General features: G+C 56.2%; 1 protein-coding gene across 4 annotated transcripts in view; it reads right to left on the reverse strand.

Annotated features, from left to right (window-relative positions):
* The window catches only part of ADAM15 (ADAM metallopeptidase domain 15), a 71,199-nt gene extending 44,839 nt beyond the window's left edge, over positions 1–26,360 (reverse strand). For all 4 annotated transcript variants that reach the window (XM_082275108.1, XM_082275107.1, XM_082275106.1 and 1 more), the window contains exons 1-2: positions 26,214–26,360; positions 11,864–11,964 (exon numbers count right to left, since the gene is read on the reverse strand). In XM_082275108.1, coding sequence (XP_082131234.1) covers positions 11,864–11,964; positions 26,214–26,292 — 180 coding nt within the window. In that variant the 5' untranslated portion in view covers positions 26,293–26,360. The remainder of the gene's footprint in view (positions 1–11,863; positions 11,965–26,213) is intronic.
* Between the last annotated feature and the right edge of the window lie 1,023 nt (positions 26,361–27,383).

Raw genomic sequence — 27,383 nt, forward strand, 5'->3', positions numbered from 1 at the left:
GAGGGGGGCTGGACTGTGAGGGGCCACATGATTTCTGAAGACAACCCTGAATATCTATTAAGGTGTCCTGACAAAGAGGTGACCCCCTCCTGTATATTAGTAATGAATGGAAGAACTGTGTCTGAGATCTTCTGACCACACCTCCTAACCCTGACCACACCTCCTAACCCTGACCACACCTCCTAACCCTGACCACACCTCCTAACCCTGACCCTAACCCTGACCCAACCTCCTAACCCTGACCCAACCTCCTAACCCTGACCCTAACCCTGACCCAACCTCCTAACCCTGACCCAACCTTCTAACCCTGACCCTAACCCTTCCCCAACCTCCTAACCCTGACCCTAATCCTGCCCCAACCTTCTAACCCTGACCTTAACCCTTCCCCAACCTCCTAACCCTGACCCAACCTCCTAACCCTGACCCTAACCCTGACCCAACCTCCTAACCCTGACCCAACCTTCTAACCCTGACCCTAACCCTTCCCCAACCTCCTAACCCTGACCCTAATCCTGCCCCAACCTTCTAACCTTAACCCTTCCCCAACCTCCTAACCCTGACCCTTCCCCAACCTCCTAGCCCTGACCATAATCCTGCCCCAACCTCCTAACCCTGATCCTACCTCAATCCTGACCCTAACCCTGATCCTACCTCAACCCTGACCCCAACCCTGATCCTACCTCAACCCTGACCCCAACCCTGATCCTACCTCAATCCTAACCCTTCCCCAACCTCCTAACCCTGACCCTGCCCCAACCTCCTAACCCTGACCCTTCCCCAACCTCCTAACCCTGATCCTACCTCAATTCTGACCCTAACCCTGATCCTACCTCAATCCTGACCCTAACCCTGATCCTACCTCAATCCTGACCCTAACCCTGATCCAACCTCAATCCTGACCCTCACCCTGATCCTACCTCAATCCTGACCCTGACCCAACCTTCTAACCCTGACCCTAACCCTTCCCCAACCTCCTAACCCTGACCCTGCCCCAACCTCCTAACCCTGACCCTAATCCTGCCCCAACCTTCTAACCCTGACCCTTCCCCAACCTCCTAACCCTGATCCTACCTCAATTCTGACCCTAACCCTGATCCTACCTCAATCCTGACCCTAACCCTGATCCTACCTCAACCCTGACCCCAACCCTGATCCTACCTCAACCCTGACCCCAACCCTGATCCTACCTCAATCCTAACCCTTCCCCAACCTCCTAACCCTGACCCTGCCCCAACCTCCTAACCCTGACCCTTCCCCAACCTCCTAACCCTGATCCTACCTCAATTCTGACCCTAACCCTGATCCTACCTCAATCCTGACCCTAACCCTGATCCTACCTCAATCCTGACCCTAACCCTGATCCAACCTCAATCCTGACCCTCACCCTGATCCTACCTCAATCCTGACCCTGACCCAACCTTCTAACCCTGACCCTAACCCTTCCCCAACCTCCTAACCCTGACCCTGCCCCAACCTCCTAACCCTGACCCTAATCCTGCCCCAACCTTCTAACCCTGACCCTTCCCCAACCTCCTAACCCTGATCCTACCTCAATTCTGACCCTAACCCTGATCCTACCTCAATCCTGACCCTAACCCTGATCCTACCTCAACCCTGACCCTAACCCTGATCCTACCTCAACCCTGACCCCAACCCTGATCCTACCTCAATTCTGAAATTCTGACCCCAACCCTGATCCTACCTCAATCCTGACCCTCACCCTGATCCTACCTCAATCCTGACCCTAACCCTGATCCTGCCTCTATCCTCATCCTACCTCAATCCTGACCCTGATCCTAAATCAATCTTGACCCTAACCCCGATCCTACCTCAATCCTGACCCTAACCCCGATCCTACCTCAATCCTGACCCTAACCCTAACCCTGATCCTACCTCAATCCTGGCCCTAACCCTGATCCTACCTCAATCCTGACCCTAACCCTAACCCTGATCCTACCTCAACCCTGACCCCAACCCTGATCCTACCTCAATTCTGAAATTCTGACCCCAACCCTGATCCTACCTCAATCCTGACCCTCACCCTGATCCTACCTCAATCCTGACCCTGATCCTACCTCAATCCTGACCCTGATCCTACCTCAATCTTGACCCTAACCCCGATCCTACCTCAATCCTGACCCTAACCCCGATCCTACCTCAATCCTGACCCTAACCCTAATCCTACCTCAATCCTGACCCTAACCCTGATCCTACCTCAATCCTGACCCTAACCCTAACCCTGATCCTACCTCAATCCTGACCCTAACCCCGATCCTACCTCAATCCTGACCCTAACCCTAATCCTGATCCTACCTCAATCTTGACCCTAACCCTGATCCTACCTCAATCCTGACCCTAACCCTGATCCTACCTCAACCCTGACCCTAACCCTGATCCTACTTCAATCCTGACCCCAACCCTGATCCTACCTCAATCCTGACCCTAACCCTGATCCTACCTCAATCCTGACCCTAACCCTGATCCTACCTCAATCCTGACCCTAACCCTGATCCTACCTCAATCCTGACCCTAACCCTGATCCTACCTCAATCCTGACCCCAACCCTGATCCTACCTCAATCCTGACCCTAACCCTGATCCTACCTCAACCCTGACCCCAACCCTGATCCTACCTCAACCCTGACCCCAACCCTGATCCTACCTCAATTCTGACCCCAACCCTGATCCTACCTCAATCCTGACCCTCACCCTGATCCTACCTCAATCCTGACCCCGATCCTACCTCAATCCTGACGCTAACCCTTATCCTACCTCAATCCTGGCCCTAACCCTGATCCTACCTCAATCCTGACCCTGATCCTACCTTAATCCTGACCCTAACCCTGATCCTACCTCAATCCTGATCCTACCTCAATCCAGACCTTAACCCTGAACCTACCTCAATCCTGATCCTACCTCAATCCTGACCCTAACCCTGATCCTACCTCAATCCAGACCTTAACCCTGATCCTGCCTCTATCCTCATCCTACCTCAATCCTGACCCTAAATCTGATCCTACCTCAATCCTGACCCTAACCCCAACCCTACCTCAATCCTGACCCTAATCCTGACCCTAACCCAGATCCTACCTCAATCCTGACCCTAACCCTGATCATACCTCAATCCTGACCCTAACCCTGATCCTACCTCAATCCTGACCCTAACCCTGATCCTACCTCAATCCTGACCCCAACCCTGATCATACCTCAATCCTGACCCTAACCCTGATCCTACCTCAATCCTGACCCTAACCCTGATCCTGCCTCTATCCTGATCCTACCTCAATCCTGACCCTAACCCTGATCATACCTCAATCCTGACCCTAACCCTGATCCTACCTCAATCCTGACCCTAACCCTGATCCTACCTCAATCCTGACCCTAACCCTGATCCTACCTCAATCCTGATCCTACCTCAATCCTGACCCTAACCCTGACCCTGCCCCAACCTCCTAACCCTGACCCTAATCCTGCCCCAACCTTCTAACCCTGACCCTGCCCCAACCTCCTAACCCAGACCTTAACCCTGCCCCAACCTTCTAACCCTGATCCTAACCCTGACCCAACCGTCTAATCCTGACCCTAATCCTGCCCCAACCTCCTAACCCAGACCTTAACCCTGCCCCAACCTTCTAACCCTGACCCTAACCCTTCCCCAACCTTCTAACCCTGACCCTAATCCTGCCCCAACCTCCTAACCCTGACCCTTCCCCAACCTCCTAGCCCTGACCATAATCCTGCCCCAACCTCCTAACCCTGATCCTACCTCAATTCTAACCCTGATCCTACCTCAATCCTGACCCTAACCCTGATCCTACCTCAATCCTGACCCTAACCCTGATCCTACCTCAATCCTGACCCTAACCCTGATCCTACCTCAATCCTGACCCTAACCCTGATCCTACCTCAATCCTGACCCTAACCCTGATCCTACCTCAACCCTGACCCCAACCCTGATCCTACCTCAACCCTGACCCCAACCCTGATCCTACCTCAACCCTGACCCCAACCCTGATCCTACCTCAATTCTGACCCCAACCCTGATCCTACCTCAATCCTGACCCTAACCCTGATCCTACCTCAACCCTGACCCCAACCCTGATCCTACCTCAACCCTGATCCTACCTCAACCCTGACCCCAACCCTGATCCTACCTCAACCCTGACCCCAACCCTGATCCTACCTCAATCCTGACCCTGCCCCAACCTTCTAACCCTGACCCTAACCCTTCCCCAACCTCCTAACCCTGACCCTGCCCCAACCTCCTAACCCTGACCCTAATCCTGCCCCAACCTCCTAACCCTGACCCTTCCCCAACCTCCTAGCCCTGACCATAATCCTGCCCCAACCTCCTAACCCTGATCCTACCTCAATTCTAACCCTGATCCTACCTCAATCCTGACCCTAACCCTGATCCTACCTCAATCCTGACCCTAACCCTGATCCTACCTCAATCCTGACCCTAACCCTGATCCTACCTCAATCCTGACCCTAACCCTGATCCAACCTCAATCCTAACCCTCACCCTGATCCTACCTCAATCCTGACCCTGCCCCAACCTTCTAACCCTGACCCTAACCCTTCCCCAACCTCCTAACCCTGACCCTAATCCTGCCCCAACCTTCTAACCCTGACCCTTCCCCAACCTCCTAACCCTGATCCTACCTCAATTCTGACCCTAACCCTGATCCTACCTCAATCCTGACCCTAACCCTGATCCAACCTCAATCCTAACCCTCACCCTGATCCTACCTCAATCCTGACCCTGCCCCAACCTTCTAACCCTGACCCTAACCCTTCCCCAACCTCCTAACCCTGACCCTAATCCTGCCCCAACCTTCTAACCCTGACCCTTCCCCAACCTCCTAACCCTGATCCTACCTCAATTCTGACCCTAACCCTGATCCTGCCTCAACCCTGACCCTAACCCTGATCCTACCTCAACCCTGACCCCAACCCTGATCCTACCTCAACCCTGACCCCAACCCTGATCCTACCTCAATTCTGAAATTCTGACCCCAACCCTGATCCTACCTCAATCCTGACCCTCACCCTGATCCTACCTCAATCCTGACCCTGATCCTACCTCAATCCTGACCCTGATCCTACCTCAATCTTGACCCTAACCCCGATCCTACCTCAATCCTGACCCTAACCCCGATCCTACCTCAATCCTGACCCTAACCCTAACCCTGATCCTACCTCAATCCTGGCCCTAACCCTGATCCTACCTCAATCCTGACCCTAACCCTGATCCTACCTCAATCCTGACCCTAACCCTGATCCTACCTCAATCCTGACCCCAACCCTGATCCTACCTCAATCCTGACCCCAACCCTGATCCTACCTCAACCCTGACCCCAACCCTGATCCTACCTCAATTCTGACCCCAACCCTGATCCTACCTCAATCCTGACCCTCACCCTGATCCTACCTCAATCCTGACCCCGATCCGACCTCAATCCTGACGCTAACCCTAACCCTGATCCTACCTCAATCCTGGCCCTAACCCTGATCCTACCTCAATCCTGACCCTGATCCTACCTTAATCCTGACCCTAACCCTGATCCTACCTCAATCCTGACCTTAACCCTGATCCTACCTCAATCCAGACCTTAACCCTGATCCTACCTCAATCCTGACCCTAACCCTGATCCTGCCTCTATCCTCATCCTACCTCAATCCTGACCCTAAATCTGATCCTACCTCAATCCTGACCCTAACCCCAACCCTACCTCAATCCTGACCCTAATCCTGACCCTAACCAAGATCCTACCTCAATCCTGACCCTAACCCTGATCATACCTCAATCCTGACCCTAACCCTGATCTTACCTCAATCCTGACCCTGATCCTACCTTAATCCTGACCCTAACCCTGATCCTACCTCAATCCAGACCTTAACCCTGATCCTACCTCAATCCTGACCCTAACCCTGATCCTACCTCAATCCTGACCCCAACCCTGATCATACCTCAATCCTGACCCTAACCCTGATCCTACCTCAATCCTGACCCTAACCCTGATCCTACCTCAATCCTGACCCTAACCCTGATCCTGCCTCTATCCTGATCCTACCTCAATCCTGACCCTAACCCTGATCATACCTCAATCCTGACCCTAACCCTGATCCTACCTCGATCCTGACCCTAACCCTGATCCTACCTCAATCCTGATCCTACCTCAATCCTGACCCTAACCCTGATCATACCTCAACCCTGACCCCAACCCTGATCCTACCTCAATCCTGACCCTAACCCTGATCCTGCCTCTATCCTGATCCTACCTCAATCCTGACCCTAACCCTGATCATACCTCAATCCTGACCCTAACCCTGATCCTACCTCAATCCTGATCCTAACCCTGATCCTACCTCAATCCTGACCCTAACCCTGATCCTGCCTCTATCCTGATCCTACCTCAATCCTGACCCTAAATCTGATCCTACCTCAATTCTGACCCTAACCCTGATCATACCTCAATCCTGACCCTAACCCTGATCCTACCTCAATCCTGACCCTAACCCTGATCCTACCTCAATCCTGACCCCAACCCTGATCCTACCTCAACCCTGACCCTAATCCTGATCCTACCTCAATCCTGACCCTAACCCTGATCATACCTCAATCCTGACCCTAACCCTGATCCTACCTCAATCCTCACCCTAACCCTGATCCTACCTCAATCCTGACCCTAACCCTGATCCTGCCTCTATCCTGATCCTACCTCAATCCTGACCCTAACCCTGATCATACCTCAATCCTGACCCTAACCCTGATCCTACCTCAATCCTGACCCTAACCCTGATCCTACCTCAATCCTGATCCTACCTCAATCCTGACCCTAACCCTGATCATACCTCAACCCTGACCCCAACCCTGATCCTACCTCAATCCTGACCCTAACCCTGATCCTGCCTCTATCCTGATCCTACCTCAATCCTGACCCTAACCCTGATCATACCTCAATCCTGACCCTAACCCTGATCCTACCTCAATCCTGATCCTAACCCTGATCCTACCTCAATCCTGACCCTAACCCTGATCCTGCCTCTATCCTGATCCTACCTCAATCCTGACCCTAAATCTGATCCTACCTCAATTCTGACCCTAACCCTGATCATACCTCAATCCTGACCCTAACCCTGATCCTACCTCAATCCTGACCCTAACCCTGATCCTACCTCAATCCTGACCCTAATCCTGATCCTACCTCAATCCTGACCCTAATCCTGATCCTACCTCAATCCTGACCCTAACCCTGATCCTACCTCAATCCTGACCCTAATCCTGATCCTACCTCAATCCTGACCCTAACCCTGATCATACCTCAATCCTGACCCTAACCCTGATCCTACCTCAATCCTGACCCTAACCCTGATCCTGCCTCTATCCTGATCCTACCTCAATCCTGACCCTAACCCTGATCATACCTCAATCCTGACCCTAACCCTGATCCTACCTCAATCCTGACCCTAACCCTGATCCTACCTCAATCCTGACCCTAATCCTGATCCTACCTCAATCCTGACCCTAATCCTGATCCTACCTCAATCCTGACCCTAACCCTGATCCTACCTCAATCCTGACCCTAATCCTGATCCTACCTCAATCCTGACCCTAACCCTGATCATACCTCAATCCTGACCCTAACCCTGATCCTACCTCAATCCTGACCCTAACCCTGATCCTACCTCAATCCTGACCCTAACCCTGATCCTGCCTCTATCCTGATCCTACCTCAATCCTGACCCTAACCCTGATCATACCTCAATCCTGACCCTAACCCTGATCCTACCTCAATCCTGACCCTAACCCTGATCCTACCTCAATCCTGACCCTAACCCTAACCCTGATCCTACCTCAATCCTGACCCTAATCCTGATCCTACCTCAATCCTGACCCTAACTCTGATCCTACCTCAATCCTGACCCTAACCCTGATCCTACCTCAATCCTGACCCTAACCCTGATCCTACCTCAATCCTGACCCTAACCCTGATCATACCTCAATCCTGACCCTAACCCTGATCCTACCTCAATCCTGACCCTAACCCTGATCCTACCTCAATCCTGATCCTACCTCAATCCTGACCCTAACCCTGATCATACCTCAACCCTGACCCCAACCCTGATCCTACCTCAATCCTGACCCTAACCCTGATCCTGCCTCTATCCTGATCCTACCTCAATCCTGACCCTAACCCTGATCATACCTCAATCCTGACCCTAACCCTGATCCTACCTCAATCCTGATCCTAACCCTGATCCTACCTCAATCCTGACCCTAACCCTGATCCTGCCTCTATCCTGATCCTACCTCAATCCTGACCCTAAATCTGATCCTACCTCAATTCTGACCCTAACCCTGATCATACCTCAATCCTGACCCTAACCCTGATCCTGCCTCTATCCTGATCCTACCTCAATCCTGACCCTAATCCTGATCCTACCTCAATCCTGACCCTAACCCTGATCCTACCTCAATCCTGACCCTAATCCTGATCCTACCTCAATCCTGACCCTAACCCTGATCCTACCTCAATCCTGATCCTACCTCAATTCTGACCCTAACCCTGATCATACCTCAATCCTGACCCTAACCCTGATCCTACCTCAATCCTGACCCTAACCCTGATCCTGCCTCTATCCTGATCCTACCTCAATCCTGACCCTAACCCTGATCATACCTCAATCCTGACCCTAACCCTGATCCTACCTCAATCCTGACCCTAACCCTGATCATACCTCAATCCTGACCCTAACCCTGATCCTACCTCAATCCTGATCCTACCTCAATCCTGACCCTAACCCTGATCATACCTCAACCCTGACCCCAACCCTGATCCTACCTCAATCCTGACCCTAACCCTGATCCTACCTCAATTCTGACCCTAACCCTGATCCTACCTCAATCCTGACCCTAACCCTGATCCTACCTCAATCCTGACTTCATAATCCCAGCCTGACCCTATTTTCAGACCCTTTTTTGAGCCCCCCTGACTGGCTGAGGGTGGGGAGATCTCTGTGTGTGTCTCTGCTCTCGGGATGGGGGGGTCAGATAGTAAGGAAAGGGACTCAGCATGGGAAACATAAAGTTCCCCTCCCCCCTCCGGACACTCCAACAGGATCTGTAATCAGAGAAAACTCTTCACACCCTCCTCATCACTTCACTGGACGGTGGGGGGGGGTTGAGGAAATGAAGAGGGGGGGGGGTGTCCTGACACCTCCGGAGAGCGGGAATCCCACTAACTATGGTAGATTATTAGATCATCACACTCAGCTGCGGAGTTCTCCTTTACACACAGAGGCCGATGAATGGGGGGGGGGGGGGATTGAGAATAGGGAAGTAAGAGGTGGGCGTGCCCCTCCCCCTCATTGTTCCCGGGCGGGGGAGGAAGGAACCCTCCCTGGTGAGGTCACGGCCGCACTGCCAGGAAATGTCTCACTCCTTCCAGAGGAGGCTGAGGTGATGATGTCATCGCAGGACAGGGGCGGGGTTATTCCCAACACCTGCCTGCCTCACCTGTCCTATCCTGGCCCCGCCCACCATCACATCCCGGCCCCACCCAACACCACTGATCACCGCGACACGCCCCCAGAGACTAACCGCCATCTTCTTAAAGGGGCCCTCCGCCTAACCGCCATCTTCTTAAAGGGGCCCTCCGCCTAACCGCCATCTTCTTAAAGGGGCCCTCCGCCTAACCGCCGTCTTCTTAAAGGGCCCTCCGCCTAACCGCCATCTTCTTAAAGGGCCCTCCGCCTAACCGCCATCTTCTTAAAGGGGCCCTCCGCCTAACCGCCATCTCCTTAAAGGGGCCCTCCGCCTAACCGCCGTCTTCTTAAAGGAACCCTCCGCCTAACCGCCATCTTCTTAAAGGGGCCCTCCGCCTAACCGCCATCTTCTAAAAGGGGCCCTCCGCCTAACCGCCATCTTCTTAAAGGGGCCCTCCGCCTAACCGCCATCTTCTTAAAGGGGCCCTCCGCCTAACCGCCATCTTCTAAAAGGGGCCCTCCGCCTAACCGCCGTCTTCTTAAAGGGCCCTCCGCCTAACCGCCATCTTCTTAAAGGGGCCCTCCGCCTAACCGCCATCTTCTTAAAGGAGCCCCCAGAGACTAACCGCTGTCTTCTTAAAGGGGCCCTCCGCCTAACCGCCATCTTCTTAAAGGGGCCCTCCGCCTAACCGCCATCTCCTTAAAGGGGCCCTCCGCCTAACCGCCGTCTTCTTAAAGGAACCCTCCGCCTAACCGCCATCTTCTAAAAGGGGCCCTCCGCCTAACCGCCATCTTCTTAAAGGGGCCCTCCCCCTAACCGCCATCTTCTTAAAGGGGCCCTCCCCCTAACCGCCATCTTCTTAAAGGGGCCTTCTGCCTAACTGCCATCTTCTTAAAGGGGCCCTCCGCCTAACCGCCATCTTCTAAAAGGGGCCCTCTGCCTAACCGCCATCTTCATAAAGGGGCCCTCCCCCTAACCGCCATCTTTATAAAGGGGCCCACCGCCATCTTCTTAAAGGGGCCCTCCGCTTAACCGCCATCTTCTTAAAGGGGCCCTCTGCCTAACCGCCATCTTCTTAAAGGGGCCTTCTGCCTAACTGCCATCTTTATAAAGGGGCCCTCCGCCTAACCGCCATCTTCTTAAAGGGGCCTTCTGCCTAACTGCCATCTTCTTAAAGGGGCCCTCCGCCTAACCGCCATCTTCTTAAAGGGGCCCTCCGCCTAACCGCCATCTTCTAAAAGGGGCCCTCCGCCTAACCGCCATCTTCTTAAAGGGGCCCTCCCCCTAACCGCCATCTTTATAAAGGGGCCCACCGCCTAACCGCCATCTTCTTAAAGGGGCCCTCCGCCTAACTGCCATCTTCTAAAAGGGGCCCTCCGCCTAACCGCCATCTTCTTAAAGGGGCCCTCTGCGTAACCGCCATCTTCTTAAAGGGGCCTTCTGCCTAACTGCCATCTTTATAAAGGGGCCCTCTGCCTAACCGCCATCTTCTTAAAGGGGCCTTCTGCCTAACTGCCATCTTCTAAAAGGGGCCCTCCGCCTAACCGCCATCTTCTTAAAGGGGCCTTCTGCCTAACTGCCATCTTTATAAAGGGGCCCTCCGCCTAACCGCCATCTTCTTAAAGGGGCCTTCTGCCTAACTGCCATCTCCTTAAAGGGGCCCTCCGCCTAACCGCCATCTTCTTAAAGGAACCTCTGCCTAACCGCCATCTTGTTAAAGGAGCCCTCCGCCTAACCGCCATCTTCTTAAAGGAGCCCTCCGCCAAATCCCTTTCTTCTTAAAGGAGCCCTCCGCCTAATTACTCTCCTCTTAAAGGAGCCCTCTGAATAAACCCATTCTTTTTAAAAGGAGCCCTCCACCTAAACTTTCTCTTCTTAAAAAGTAGCCCCCCCTCCTGAGCTCTCCCTTCTTAAAAGGAACCCTCCTCCTAATCACTCTCTTCCTAAAGGAGCCCTCCTCCTAAATACTCTTCTCTTAATGGAACCCTCCTCCTAATTATTGTCTTCTTAAAGGAACCCCTCGTCCTAAATACTCTGGAGTCTGAGCCGAATATATTCAATGTCTCCGCCCTCGGTGACGGATATTTTCCAGCACAGCGGGCAATCTATTCTAGCTGTCACTAAGGACTGAAGCATGGTGGGAGTTGGACTCCTTGCAGGGGAGAAGACTCTGGGAGGGGGGGGGCGTCACGGTGGGGAGTCATAGGGGGGAGGCTGGGGAGGCACAGTGAGGAGGCTGGGGAAGGAGTTCACAGGGGGGAGGGCTTAGGGGGGTCACAGCGAGGAGGCTGGGGGGGGTCACAGTGGAGAGGCTGGGGGGGTCCAGGGACAACCCAGCCTACAGATGGAGAATGGAGGAGAGGGTACTCACCCCGATCACTTCCAGTGGTGTCACTTGACGCCCGTCACCGATACTCAGCTCAGGGAACACCTCCCAATATGGCGTCCGATCAGAGACGGGGAGCGCTAAACCTGCATGGGGGACACAAGAAACACACAATCAGAGAGATGGATGGATGGATGGATGGATGGATGGGTGAGTGGATGAGAGATGAATGGAAACACAATGGATGGACAAACAGATGGGCGGATGGATGAGAGCATAAAGAATGGAAAATGGATAGATGGATGGATGGATAAATGGATGGGCGGATGGATGAAAGAATATTGAATGGAAACTGGATGGATGGATGATGAATGGATGGATGGATGGAAGGATGGATGATGAATGATGGATGGAAGGATTGGTGGATGGATGGATGATGGCTGATGTATGGAAGGATAGATGGATGGATGAATTAATTGGTGGATGGATAGAAGGATTGGGGGATGGATGGATGATGGCTGATGTATGGAAGGATAGATGGATGGATGAATTAATTGGTGGATGGATAGAAGGATTGGGGGATGGATGGATGATGGATGCATTGACACATGGAAAGATTTGTTAGATGGCTGGATGGAGGAATTGATGGAAACATGAAAGGATTGGTGGATGGATGGATGGAAGGATTGGTGGATGGATGGATGGAAGGATTGGTGGAGGGAAAGATAGATGATGGAAGGATTGGTGGACAGATGGATGGAAGGATGGATTAATGGATGGATGGATTGACACATGGAAAGATTTGTTGGATGGCTGGATGGATGATGGAAGGATTGGTGGATGGATGGATGGATGTATGGATGATGGAAGGATTGGTGGATGGATGGATGGATGGATGATGGAAGGATTGGTGGATGGATGGATGGATGGATGATGGAAGGATTGGTGGATGGATGGATGGATGGATGGATGATGGAAGGATTGGTGGATGGATGGATGTAAGGATTGGTGGATGGATGGAAGGATTGGTGGATGGATGGATGTAAGGATTGGTGGATGGATGGATGGATGGATGGATGGATGGATGATAGAAGGATGGATGGACACGGGGATGGATGGATGGATATGGTCTCTGCGATGTGAGTTGTGATTGGCAGGGGGTTGGGGAGTCCCCGGTGGGAAAGATCCTCACATTCCTCAATGTGGATACAATCGGGAGGGGCGGGGTGTCACATGTGGAGGATTGGGAGGGGGAGGGGGGTCACACCCAGATCCAGCTGTGCAGAGACTTTGGAAATATCTGGGAATGCAGCCCCCCCCTCCCCCCATCTATAGCGGCACTCCGCCAACATTCCCGGAGGAACATCCAGGAGGACATCGGACGACACGCCGGAGCAATTAAAGGGCAACTCCAGAGACAGGATCCGTGCAACCTGACAACACTCCTCACCACCTGCAATTCAACAGACGCCGTGTCACCTCCCCGAAGTCACCCGCAGCTAGCTCAGCGCGCGGCAACACCAACACCCCCCCCCATCCCCCACACCACAGAGGAGTCATTGCCGCCAAATCCACCCCACACCTGGGGAATGAGTCTGAACCTGTCCGAGTGTCACCAAAATAAGAGGAGAACGGGTGTCACCGGGACAGAAGAGGAGAACGGGTGTCACCGGGACAGAAGAGGAGAACGGGTGTCACCGGGTCAGAAGAGGAGAACGGGTGTCACCGGGACAGAAGACAAAAGGAGAACGGGTGTCACCGGGACAGAAGAGGAGAACGGGTGTCACCGGGACAGAAGAGGAGAACGGGTGTCACCGGGACAGAAGAGGAGAACGGGTGTCACCGGGACAGAAGACAAAAGGAGAACGGGTGTCACTGGGACAGAAGACAAGAGGGGAGCGGATGTCACCGGGACAGAAGACAAGAGGAGAACGGGTGTCACCGGGTCAGAAGACAAGAGGAGAACGGGTGTCACCGGGTCAGAAGACAAGAGGGGAACGGGTGTCACCGGGACAGAAGACAAGAGGAGAACGGGTGTCACTGGGACAGAAGACAAGAGGGGAGCGGATGTCACCGGGACAGAAGACAAGAGGAGAACGGGTGTCACTGGGACAGAAGACAAGAGGGGAGCGGATGTCACCGGGACAGAGGACAAGAGGAGAACGGGTGTCACCGGGACAGAAGACAAAAGGAGAACGGGTGTCACCGGGACAGAAGAGGAGAACGGGTGTCACCGGGACAGAAGAGGAGAACGGGTGTCACCGGGACAGAAGACAAGAGGAGAACGGGTGTCACCGGGACAGAAGACAAGAGGGGAACGGGTGTCACCGAGACAGAAGAGGAGAACGGGTGTCACCGGGACAGAAGAGGAGAACGGGTGTCACCGGGACAGAAGACAAAAGGAGAACGGGTGTCACCGGGACAGGAGACAAGAGGGGAACGGGTGTCACCAGGACAGAAGACAAGAGGGGAGCGGATGTCACCGGGACAGAAGACAAGAGGAGAATGGGTGTCACCGGGACAGAAGAGGAGAACGGGTGTCACCGGGACAGAAGAGGAGAACGGGTGTCACCGGGACAGAAGAGGAGAACGGGTGTCACCGGGACAGAAGACAAGAGGAGAACGGGTGTCACCGGGACAGAAGACAAGAGGGGAGCGGATGTCACCGGGACAGAAGACAAGAGGAGAATGGGTGTCACCGGGACAGAAGAGGAGAACGGGTGTCACCGGGACAGAAGAGGAGAACGGGTGTCACCGGGACAGAAGAGGAGAACGGGTGTCACCGGGACAGAAGACAAGAGGAGAACGGGTGTCACCGGGACAGAAGACAAGAGGAGAACAGGTGTCACCGGGACAGAAGACAAGAGGGGAACGGGTGTCACCGGGACAGAAGACAAGAGGAGAACGGGTGTCACCGGGACAGAAGAGGGGAACGGGTGTCACCGGGACAGAAGACAAGAGGAGAACAGGTGTCACCGGGACAGAAGACAAGAGGAGTACGGGTGTCACCGGGATAGGAGATAAGAGGAGAACGGGTGTCACCTGGACAGAAGACAAGAGGGGAACGGGTGTCACCGGGACAGAAGACAAGAGGGGAGCGGATGTCACCGGGACAGAAGACAAGAGGAGAACGGATGTCACCGGGACAGAAGACAAGAGGAGAACGGGTGTCACCGGGACAGAAGAGGAGAACGGGTGTCACCGGGACAGAAGAGGAGAACGGGTGTCACCGGGACAGAAGAGGAGAACGGGTGTCACCGGGACAGAAGACAAGAGGAGAACGGGTGTCACCGGGACAGAAGACAAGAGGAGAACAGGTGTCACCGGGACAGAAGACAAGAGGAGAACGGGTGTCACCGGGACAGAAGAGGGGAACGGGTGTCACCGGGACAGAAGACAATAGGGGAACGGGTGTCACCGGGAAAGAAGACAAGAGGGGAACGGGTGTCACCGGGACAGAAGACAAGAGGAGAACGGGTGTCACCGGGACAGAAGAGGAGAACGGGTGTCACCGGGACAGAAGAGGAGAACGGGTGTCACCGGGACAGAAGAGGAGAACGGGTGTCACCGGGACAGAAGAGGGGAACGGGTGTCACCGGGACAGAAGACAAACGGAGAACGGGTGTCACCGGGACAGAAGAGGAGAACGGGTGTCACCGGGACAGAAGAGGAGAACGGGTGTCACCGGGACAGAAGAGGAGAACGGGTGTCACCGGGACAGGAGAGGGGAACGGGTGTCACCGGGACAGAAGACAAGAGGAGAACGGGTGTCACCGGGATAGGAGATAAGAGGAGAACGGGTGTCACCGGGACAGAAGAGGAGAACGGGTGTCACCGGGACAGAAGAGGAGAACGGGTGTCACCGGGACAGAAGAGGAGAACGGGTGTCACCGGGACAGGAGAGGGGAACGGGTGTCACCGGGACAGAAGACAAGAGGAGAACGGGTGTCACCGGGATAGGAGATAAGAGGAGAACGGGTGTCACCGGGACAGAAGAGGGGAACGGGTGTCACCGGGACAGAAGACAAGAGGAGAACGGGTGTCACCGGGACAGGAGAGGGGAACGGGTGTCACCGGGACAGAAGACAAAAGGAGAACGGGTGTCACCGGGACAGAAGAGGAGAACGGGTGTCACCGGGACAGAAGAGGAGAACGGGTGTCACCGGGACAGAGATAAGAGGAGAACGGGTGTCACCGGGACAGAAGAGGGGAACGGGTGTCACCGGGACAGAAGACAAGAGGAGAACAGGTGTCACCGGGACAGAAGACAAGAGGGGAACGGGTGTCACCGGGACAGAAGACAAGAGGAGAACGGGTGTCACCGGGACAGAAGACAAGAGGAGAACGGGTGTCACCGGGACAGAAGAGGGGAACGGGTGTCACCGGGACAGAAGACAAGAGGGGAACGGGTGTCACCGGGACAGAAGACAAGAGGAGTACGGGTGTCACCGGGATAGGAGATAAGAGGAGAACGGGTGTCACCTAGACAGAAGACAAGAGGGGAACGGGTGTCACCGGGACAGAAGACAAGAGGGGAGCGGATGTCACCGGGACAGAAGACAAGAGGAGAACGGATGTCACCGGGACAGAAGACAAGAGGAGAACGGGTGTCACCGGGACAGAAAAGGAGAACGGGTGTCACCGGGACAGAAGAGGAGAACGGGTGTCACCGGGACAGAAGAGGAGAACGGGTGTCACCGGGACAGAAGACAAGAGGAGAACGGGTGTCACCGGGACAGAAGACAAGAGGAGAACAGGTGTCACCGGGACAGAAGACAAGAGGGGAACGGGTGTCACCGGGACAGAAGACAAGAGGAGAACGGGTGTCACCGGGACAGAAGAGGGGAACGGGTGTCACCGGGACAGAAGACAAGAGGGGAACGGGTGTCACCGGGACAGAAGACAAGAGGAGAACGGGTGTCACCGGGACAGAAGAGGAGAACGGGTGTCACCGGGACAGAAGAGGAGAACGGGTGTCACCGGGACAGAAGAGGAGAACGGGTGTCACCGGGACAGAAGAGGGGAACGGGTGTCACCGGGACAGAAGACAAACGGAGAACGGGTGTCACCGGGACAGAAGAGGAGAACGGGTGTCACCGGGACAGAAGAGGAGAACGGGTGTCACCGGGACAGAAGAGGAGAACGGGTGTCACCGGGACAGGAGAGGGGAACGGGTGTCACCGGGACAGAAGACAAGAGGAGAACGGGTGTCACCGGGATAGGAGATAAGAGGAGAACGGGTGTCACCGGGACAGAAGAGGAGAACGGGTGTCACCGGGACAGAAGAGGAGAACGGGTGTCACCGGGACAGAAGAGGAGAACGGGTGTCACCGGGACAGGAGAGGGGAACGGGTGTCACCGGGACAGAAGACAAGAGGAGAACGGGTGTCACCGGGATAGGAGATAAGAGGAGAACGGGTGTCACCGGGACAGAAGAGGGGAACGGGTGTCACCGGGACAGAAGACAAGAGGAGAACGGGTGTCACCGGGACAGGAGAGGGGAACGGGTGTCACCGGGACAGAAGACAAAAGGAGAACGGGTGTCACCGGGACAGAAGAGGAGAACGGGTGTCACCGGGACAGAAGAGGAGAACGGGTGTCACCGGGACAGAGATAAGAGGAGAACGGGTGTCACCGGGACAGAAGAGGGGAACGGGTGTCACCGGGACAGAAGACAAGAGGAGAACAGGTGTCACCGGGACAGAAGACAAGAGGGGAACGGGTGTCACCGGGACAGAAGACAAGAGGAGAACGGGTGTCACCGGGACAGAAGACAAGAGGAGAACGGGTGTCACCGGGACAGAAGAGGGGAACGGGTGTCACCGGGACAGAAGACAAGAGGGGAACGGGTGTCACCGGGACAGAAGACAAGAGGAGTACGGGTGTCACCGGGATAGGAGATAAGAGGAGAACGGGTGTCACCTAGACAGAAGACAAGAGGGGAACGGGTGTCACCGGGACAGAAGACAAGAGGGGAGCGGATGTCACCGGGACAGAAGACAAGAGGAGAACGGATGTCACCGGGACAGAAGACAAGAGGAGAACGGGTGTCACCGGGACAGAAAAGGAGAACGGGTGTCACCGGGACAGAAGAGGAGAACGGGTGTCACCGGGACAGAAGAGGAGAACGGGTGTCACCGGGACAGAAGACAAGAGGAGAACGGGTGTCACCGGGACAGAAGACAAGAGGAGAACAGGTGTCACCGGGACAGAAGACAAGAGGGGAACGGGTGTCACCGGGACAGAAGACAAGAGGAGAACGGGTGTCACCGGGACAGAAGAGGGGAACGGGTGTCACCGGGACAGAAGACAAGAGGGGAACGGGTGTCACCGGGACAGAAGACAAGAGGAGTACGGGTGTCACCAGGATAGGAGATAAGAGGAGAACGGGTGTCACCTGGACAGAAGACAAGAGGGGAACGGGTGTCACCGGGACAGAAGACAAGAGGGGAGCGGATGTCACCGGGACAGAAGACAAGAGGAGAACGGGTGTCACCGGGACAGAAGACAAGAGGAGAACGGGTGTCACCGGGACAGAAGACAAGAGGGGAACGGGTGTCCCCGGGACAGGAGACAAGAGGGGAACGGGTGTCACCAGGACAGAAGACAAGAGGGGAGCGGATGTCACCGGGACAGAAGACAAGAGGAGAATGGGTGTCACCGGGACAGGAGACAAGAGGGGAATGGGTGTCACCGGGACAGAAGACAAGAGGAGAACGGGTGTCACCGGGACAGAAGACAAGAGGGGAGCGGATGTCACCAGGACAGAAGATAGGAGGAGAACGGGTGCCACCGGGACAGAAGACAAGAGGGGGGCGGATGTCACCGGGACAGAAGACAAGAGGGGAGCGGATGTCACCGGGACAGAAGACAAGAGGGGAGCGGATGTCACCGGGACAGAAGATAAGAGGAGAACGGGTGTCACCGGGACAGAAGACAAAAGGAGAACGGGTGTCACCGGGACAGAAGAGGAGAACGGGTGTCACCGGGACAGAAGAGGAGAACGGGTGTCACCGGGACAGAAGACAAAAGGAGAACGGGTGTCACCAGGACAGAAGACAAGAGGGGAGCGGATGTCAACGGGACAGAAGACAAGAGGAGAACGGGTGTCACCGGGACAGAAGACAAGAGGGGAGCGGATGTCACCGGGACAGAAGACAAGAGGAGAACGGGTGTCACCGGGACAGAAGACAAGAGGAGAACGGGTGTCACCGGGACAGAAGACAAGAGGAGAACGGGTGTCACTGGGACAGAAGAGGGGAACGGGTGTCACCGGGACAGAAGACAAAAGGAGAACGGGTGTCACCGGGACAGAAGAGGAGAACGGGTGTCACCGGGACAGAAGAGGGGAACGGGTGTCACCGGGACAGAAGATAAGAGGGGAACGGGTGTCACCGGGACAGAAGACAAAAGGAGAACGGGAGTCACCGGGACAGAAGACAAGAGGAGAACGGGTGTCACCGGGACAGAAGACAAGAGGGGAACGGGTGTCACCGGGACAGAAGATAAGAGGAGAACGGGTGTCACCGGGACAGAAGACAAAAGGAGAACGGGTGTCACCGGGACAGAAGAGGAGAACGGGTGTCACCGGGACAGAAGAGGAGAACGGGTGTCACCGGGACAGAAGAGGAGAACGGGTGTCACCGGGACAGAAGACAAGAGGAGAACGGGTGTCACCGGGACAGAAGACAAGAGGAGAACAGGTGTCACCGGGACAGAAGACAAGAGGAGAACGGGTGTCACCGGGATAGGAGATAAGAGGAGAACGGGTGTCACCGGGACAGAAGAGGGGAACGGGTGTCACCGGGAAAGAAGACAAGAGGGGAACGGGTGTCACCGGGACAGAAGACAAGAGGAGAACGGGTGTCACCGGGACAGAAGAGGAGAACGGGTGTCACCGGGACAGAAGAGGAGAACGGGTGTCACCGGGACAGAAGAGGAGAACGGGTGTCACCGGGACAGAAGAGGGGAACGGGTGTCACCGGGACAGAAGACAAAAGGAGAACGGGTGTCACCGGGACAGAAGAGGAGAACGGGTGTCACCGGGACAGAAGAGGAGAACGGGTGTCACCGGGACAGAAGAGGAGAACGGGTGTCACCGGGACAGGAGAGGGGAACGGGTGTCACCGGGACAGAAGACAAGAGGAGAACGGGTGTCACCGGGATAGGAGATAAGAGGAGAACGGGTGTCACAGGGACAGAAGAGGAGAACGGGTGTCACCGGGACAGAAGAGGAGAACGGGTGTCACCGGGACAGAAGAGGAGAACGGGTGTCACCGGGACAGAAGAGGGGAACGGGTGTCACCGGGACAGAAGACAAGAGGAGAACGGGTGTCACCGGGACAGGAGAGGGGAACGGGTGTCACCGGGACAGAAGACAAAAGGAGAACGGGTGTCACCGGGACAGAAGAGGAGAACGGGTGTCACCGGGACAGAAGAGGAGAACGGGTGTCACCGGGACAGAGATAAGAGGAGAACGGGTGTCACCGGGACAGAAGAGGGGAACGGGTGTCACCGGGAAAGAAGACAAGAGGGGAACGGGTGTCACCGGGACAGAAGACAAGAGGAGAACGGGTGTCACCGGGACAGAAGACAAGAGGAGAACGGGTGTCACCGGGATAGGAGATAAGAGGAGAACGGGTGTCACCGGGACAGAAGACAAGAGGGGAACGGGTGTCACCGGGACAGAAGACAAGAGGAGAACGGGTGTCACCGGGACAGAAGACAAGAGGAGAACGGGTGTCACCGGGACAGAAGACAAGAGGAGAACGGGTGTCACCGGGACAGAAGAGGAGAACGGGTGTCACCGGGACAGAAGAGGAGAACGGGTGACACCGGGACAGAAGAGGAGAACGGGTGTCACCGGGACAGAAGAGGAGAACGGGTGTCACCGGGACAGAAGAGGAGAACGGGTGTCACCGGGACAGAAGAGGAGAACGGGTGTCACCGGGACAGAAGAGGGGAACGGGTGTCACCGGGACAGGAGAGGGGAACGGGTGTCACCGGGACAGAAGACAAGAGGAGAATGGGTGTCACCGGGACAGAAGAGGAGAACGGGTGTCACCGGGACAGAAGAGGGGAACGGGTGTCACCGGGACAGAAGACAAAAGGAGAACGGGTGTCACCGGGACAGAAGAGGAGAACGGGTGTCACCGGGACAGAAGAGGAGGACGGGTGTCACCGGGACAGGAGAGGGGAACGGGTGTCACCGGGACAGAAGACAAGAGGAGAACGGGTGTCACCGGGATAGGAGATAAGAGGAGAACGGGTGTCACCGGGACAGAAGACAAGAGGAGAACGGGTGTCACCGGGACAGAAGACAAGAGGAGAACGGGTGTCACCGGGACAGAAGAGGAGAACGGGTGTCACCGGGACAGAAGAGGAGAACGGGTGTCACCGGGACAGAAGAGGAGAACGGGTGTCACCGGGACAGAAGAGGGGAACGGGTGTCACCGGGACAGAAGAGGGGAACGGGTGTCACCGGGACAGAAGACAAAAGGAGAACGGGTGTCACCGGGACAGAAGAGGAGAACGGGTGTCACCGGGACAGAAGAGGAGAACGGGTGTCACCGGGACAGGAGAGGGGAACGGGTGTCACCGGGACAGAAGACAAGAGGAGAACGGGTGTCACCGGGATAGGAGATAAGAGGAGAACGGGTGTCACAGGGACAGAAGAGGAGAACGGGTGTCACCGGGACAGAAGAGGAGAACGGGTGTCACCGGGACAGAAGAGGAGAACGGGTGTCACCGGGACAGGAGAGGGGAACGGGTGTCACCGGGACAGAAGACAAGAGGAGAACGGGTGTCACCGGGATAGGAGATAAGAGGAGAACGGGTGTCACCGGGACAGAAGAGGGGAACGGGTGTCACCGGGACAGAAGACAAGAGGAGAACGGGTGTCACCGGGACAGGAGAGGGGAACGGGTGTCACCGGGACAGAAGACAAAAGGAGAACGGGTGTCACCGGGACAGAAGAGGAGAACGGGTGTCACCGGGACAGAAGAGGAGAACGGGTGTCACCGGGACAGAAGACAAGAGGAGAACGGGTGTCACCGGGATAGGAGATAAGAGGAGAACGGGTGTCACCGGGACAGAAGAGGGGAACGGGTGTCACCGGGACAGAAGACAAGAGGAGAACGGGTGTCACCGGGACAGGAGATAAGAGGAGAACGGGTGTCACCGGGTCAGAAGACAAGAGGGGAACGGGTGTCACCGGGACAGAAGACAAGAGGAGAACGGGTGTCACCGGGACAGAAGACAAGAGGAGAACGGGTGTCACCGGGACAGAAGACAAGAGGAGAACGGGTGTCACCGGGACAGAAGAGGAGAACGGGTGTCACCGGGACAGAAGAGGAGAACGGGTGTCACCGGGACAGAAGAGGGGAACGGGTGTCACCGGGACAGGAGAGGGGAACGGGTGTCACCGGGACAGAAGACAAGAGGAGAACGGGTGTCACCGGGACAGAAGAGGAGAACGGGTGTCACCGGGACAGAAGAGGGGAACGGGTGTCACCGGGACAGAAGACAAAAGGAGAACGGGTGTCACCGGGACAGAAGAGGAGAACGGGTGTCACCGGGACAGAAGAGGAGAACGGGTGTCACCGGGACAGAAGAGGGGAACGGGTGTCACCGGGACAGGAGAGGGGAACGGGTGTCACCGGGACAGGAGAGGGGAACGGGTGTCACCGGGACAGAAGACAAGAGGAGAACGGGTGTCACCGGGACAGAAGAGGAGAACGGGTGTCACCGGGACAGAAGAGGGGAACGGGTGTCACCGGGACAGAAGACAAAAGGAGAACGGGTGTCACCGGGATAGGAGATAAGAGGAGAACGGGTGTCACCGGGACAGAAGAGGAGAACGGGTGTCACCGGGACAGAAGAGGGGAACGGGTGTCACCGGGACAGAAGACAAAAGGAGAACGGGTGTCACCGGGACAGAAGAGGAGAACGGGTGTCACCGGGACAGAAGAGGAGAACGGGTGTCACCGGGACAGGAGAGGGGAACGGGTGTCACCGGGACAGAAGACAAGAGGAGAACGGGTGTCACCGGGACAGAAGAGGAGAACGGGTGTCACCGGGACAGAAGAGGGGAACGGGTGTCACCGGGACAGAAGACAAAAGGAGAACGGGTGTCACCGGGACAGAAGAGGAGAACGGGTGTCACCGGGACAGAAGAGGAGAACGGGTGTCACCGGGACAGTAGAGGGGAACGGGTGTCACCGGGACAGGAGAGGGGAACGGGTGTCACCGGGACAGAAGACAAGAGGAGAACGGGTGTCACCGGGACAGAAGAGGAGAACGGGTGTCACCGGGACAGAAGAGGGGAACGGGTGTCACCGGGACAGAAGACAAAAGGAGAACGGGTGTCACCGGGATAGGAGATAAGAGGAGAACGGGTGTCACCGGGACAGAAGAGGAGAACGGGTGTCACCGGGACAGAAGAGGAGAACGGGTGTCACCGGGACAGAAGAGGGGAACGGGTGTCACCGGGACAGGAGAGGGGAACGGGTGTCACCGGGACAGAAGACAAGAGGAGAACGGGTGTCACCGGGACAGAAGAGGAGAACGGGTGTCACCGGGACAGAAGAGGGGAACGGGTGTCACCGGGACAGAAGACAAAAGGAGAACGGGTGTCACCGGGATAGGAGATAAGAGGAGAATGGGTGTCACAGGGACAGAAGACAAGAGGAGAACGGGTGTCACCGGGACAGGAGAGGGGAACGGGTGTCACCGGGACAGAAGACAAAAGGAGAACGGGTGTCACCGGGACAGAAGAGGAGAACGGGTGTCACCGGGACAGAAGAGGAGAACGGGTGTCACCGGGACAGAAGACAAGAGGAGAACGGGTGTCACCGGGATAGGAGATAAGAGGAGAACGGGTGTCACCGGGACAGAAGAGGGGAACGGGTGTCACCGGGACAGAAGACAAGAGGAGAACGGGTGTCACCGGGACAGGAGATAAGAGGAGAACGGGTGTCACCGGGACAGAAGACAAGAGGGGAACGGGTGTCACCGGGACAGAAGACAAGAGGAGAACGGGTGTCACCGGGACAGAAGACAAGAGGAGAACGGGTGTCACCGGGACAGAAGACAAGAGGAGAACGGGTGTCACCGGGACAGAAGAGGAGAACGGGTGTCACCGGGACAGAAGAGGAGAACGGGTGTCACCGGGACAGAAGAGGGGAACGGGTGTCACCGGGACAGGAGAGGGGAACGGGTGTCACCGGGACAGAAGACAAGAGGAGAACGGGTGTCACCGGGACAGAAGAGGAGAACGGGTGTCACCGGGACAGAAGAGGGGAACGGGTGTCACCGGGACAGAAGACAAAAGGAGAACGGGTGTCACCGGGATAGGAGATAAGAGGAGAACGGGTGTCACCGGGACAGAAGAGGAGAACGGGTGTCACCGGGACAGAAGAGGAGAACGGGTGTCACCGGGACAGAAGAGGAGAACGGGTGTCACCGGGACAGAAGAGGGGAACGGGTGTCACCGGGACAGGAGAGGGGAACGGGTGTCACCGGGACAGAAGACAAGAGGAGAACGGGTGTCACCGGGACAGAAGAGGAGAACGGGTGTCACCGGGACAGAAGAGGGGAACGGGTGTCACCGGGACAGAAGACAAAAGGAGAACGGGTGTCACCGGGATAGGAGATAAGAGGAGAACGGGTGTCACCGGGACAGAAGAGGAGAACGGGTGTCACCGGGACAGAAGAGGGGAACGGGTGTCACCGGGACAGAAGACAAAAGGAGAACGGGTGTCACCGGGATAGGAGATAAGAGGAGAATGGGTGTCACAGGGACAGAAGAGGGGAACGGGTGTCACTGAATGGGGTCCCCGGATTGGTGTCCACAGGGAGGACACACCCCAATATCCCAACAGCCAATCACGTGGCTGCCCCTCGATACATAATGCATGCAGACATGGCGGAACAACCTGCAGAGCTCAGGGAAAATCTCTATGTTTGGGGGGGAGGGGAAGGACTGCGGCTCCATTAGAGTGATTCACCTCACTTCCTGTCTCAGTGACAACAGGTTCATCAAACAGGAAGTGAGGAGAATTCTACAATGGGGGGATGGTGAGACCCCCCAGCTGGGCCTTTATTTCTGTCTGATGGGGGAGGGGAATGTTTACCACTCCCACAGAGCGATGGAGGACAGCGTGAGCCAATCACATGTCATCTGTCATCTCTGGAGAATGACAGCTGACTGGGGGCGTGGAGTTCCTGGACTCCGCCCCTCTCAACAGGTGAAATCCCCTCCCCCAACAGGACACAGCACCAATCAGCAGATGAGATGTACAGAACATGCAGTATTACCATCAGCCTGTCATCTGTCACCCCCACCCCCAGCCTGTCATCTGTCATCTCACCACAGCCTGTCATCTGTCACCCCCACCCCAGCCTGTCATCTGTCATCTCACCCCAAACCTCTCATCTGTCACCCTTCACCCCCAACCTCTCATCCGTAACCCTTCACCCCCAGCCTGTCATCTGTCACCCCTCACCCCAACCTCTCATCTGTCACCCCTCACCCCCAGCCTGTCATCTGTCACCTCACCCCAGCCTGTCATCTGTCACCCCCAGCCTGTCATCTGTCATCTCACCCCAAACCTCTCATCTGTCACCCTTCACCCCCAACCTCTCATCCGTAACCCTTCACCCCCAGCCTGTCATCTGTCACCCCTCACCCCAACCTCTCATCTGTCACCTCACCCCAGCCTGTCATCTGTCACCCCCAGCCTGTCATCTGTCATCTCACCCCAAACCTCTCATCTGTCACCCTTCACCCCCAACCTCTCATCCGTAACCCTTCACCCCCAGCCTGTCATCTGTCACCCCTCACCCCAACCTCTCATCTGTCACCTCACCCCAGCCTGTCATCTGTCACCCCTCACCCCAACCTCTCATCTGTCACCTCACCCCAGCCTGTCATCTGTCACCCCCAGCCTGTCATCTGTCACCCCACCCCAGCCTGTCATCTGTCACCCCTCACCACAGCCTGTCATCTGTCACCCCCACCAAGCCTGTCATCTGTCACCCCCAGCCTGTCATCTGTCACCCCTCACCACAGCCTGTCATCTGTCACCTCACCCAAGCCTGTCATCTGTCACCTCACCCAAGCCTGTCATCTGTCACCCCTCACCCCTCATCTGTCACCCCTCACCCCAGCCTGTCATCTGTCACCCCTCACCCCCAGCCTGTCACCCCTCACTCCACCACCCCACAGCCTGTCACCCCCAGCCTGTCATCTGTCACCCCTCACCCCCAGCCTGTCATCTGTCACCCTTCATCTCATCTGTCACCCCTCACCCCCAGCCTGCCACCCCACCACCACCAGCCTGTCACCCCTCACTCCACCACCCCCAGCCTGTCACCCCTCCCCCCTAGGACTGACCTGTGGGGTGTCTCCTCGGTGTGTAGATGAGGGTGAGGAGGAGATAGCAGTAGATGGAAGATCCGATCTCTCCCCCCATCCTCCCCGCTCTGCGCCACCGACTGTCCGATACACTCACACTGCCTGCCCGGGGGAGGAGCCACACCGAGACTGACTGCCCGGGGGAGGAGCTACTCCGAGACTGACTGCCCGGGGGAGGAGCTATACACTGACACTGCCTGAACGGGGAGGAGCTACACCGAGAATGACTGCCCGGGGGAGGAGCCACAGACGCTTACGAGGCCTGACCGGGGGAGGAGCCACACCGAGACTGACGGCCACGGGGGAGGAGTCACACCGAGACTGACTGCCTTGAGGAGGAGCTATACACTCACACTGCCTGAATGGGGAGGAGCCATACCGAGACTGACTGCCCGGGGGAGGAGCTATACACTCACACTGCCTGAACGGGGAGGAGCCATACCGAGAATGACTGCCCGGGGGAGGAGCTATACACTCACACCGCCTGACAAGGGGAGGAGCCACACACTAGCACTGCCTGACCGGGGGAGGAGCCACACACACTGATTTACCGGGGGAGGAGTCACACCGAGACTGACTGACTGGCCAGGGGAGTGGCCATTAATCTAAATATATGAAAAGGGGCGGGGTCTCAGTGATTACGCTCTTCCCAGAGGAGGAGCTTAGACCTGAAGAGGGCGATAGATCAGACGGGGTGGGCGGAATTAAAAATATCTAAATGACTGACGAATTAGAGTGGGGGGTGGGGTCTATTGCCGGGTGGGCGTGTTTACAGAGCGGTGAGTGGCAATGCGGAGGGCGGGAAGACAGACATTACCTCAGAGACGGAGGAGGGGGAGGGGCAGTTCACTGGGGTCAGTATTGGGGCCCCTGGGGGAGGAGTTATAGTTCTTGTTAGGGGTGGAGTTCTCTGGGGTCAGTATTGGGGCCCCTGGGGGAGGAGTTATAGTTCCTGTTAGGGGTGGAGTTCTCTGGGTCAGTATTGGGGCCCCTGGGGGAGGAGTTATAGTTCCTATTAGGGGTGGAGTTCTCTGGGGTCAGTATTGGGGCCCCTGGGGGGAGGAGTTATTGTTCCTATTAGGGGTGGAGTTCTCTGGGGTCAGTATTGGGGCCCCTGGGGGGAGGAGTTATTGTTCCTATTAGGGGTGG

This window comes from Pelophylax lessonae (assembly GCF_965119305.1).
Source record: "Pelophylax lessonae genome assembly, chromosome: 13".
Lineage (NCBI taxonomy): Eukaryota > Metazoa > Chordata > Amphibia > Anura > Ranidae > Pelophylax > Pelophylax lessonae.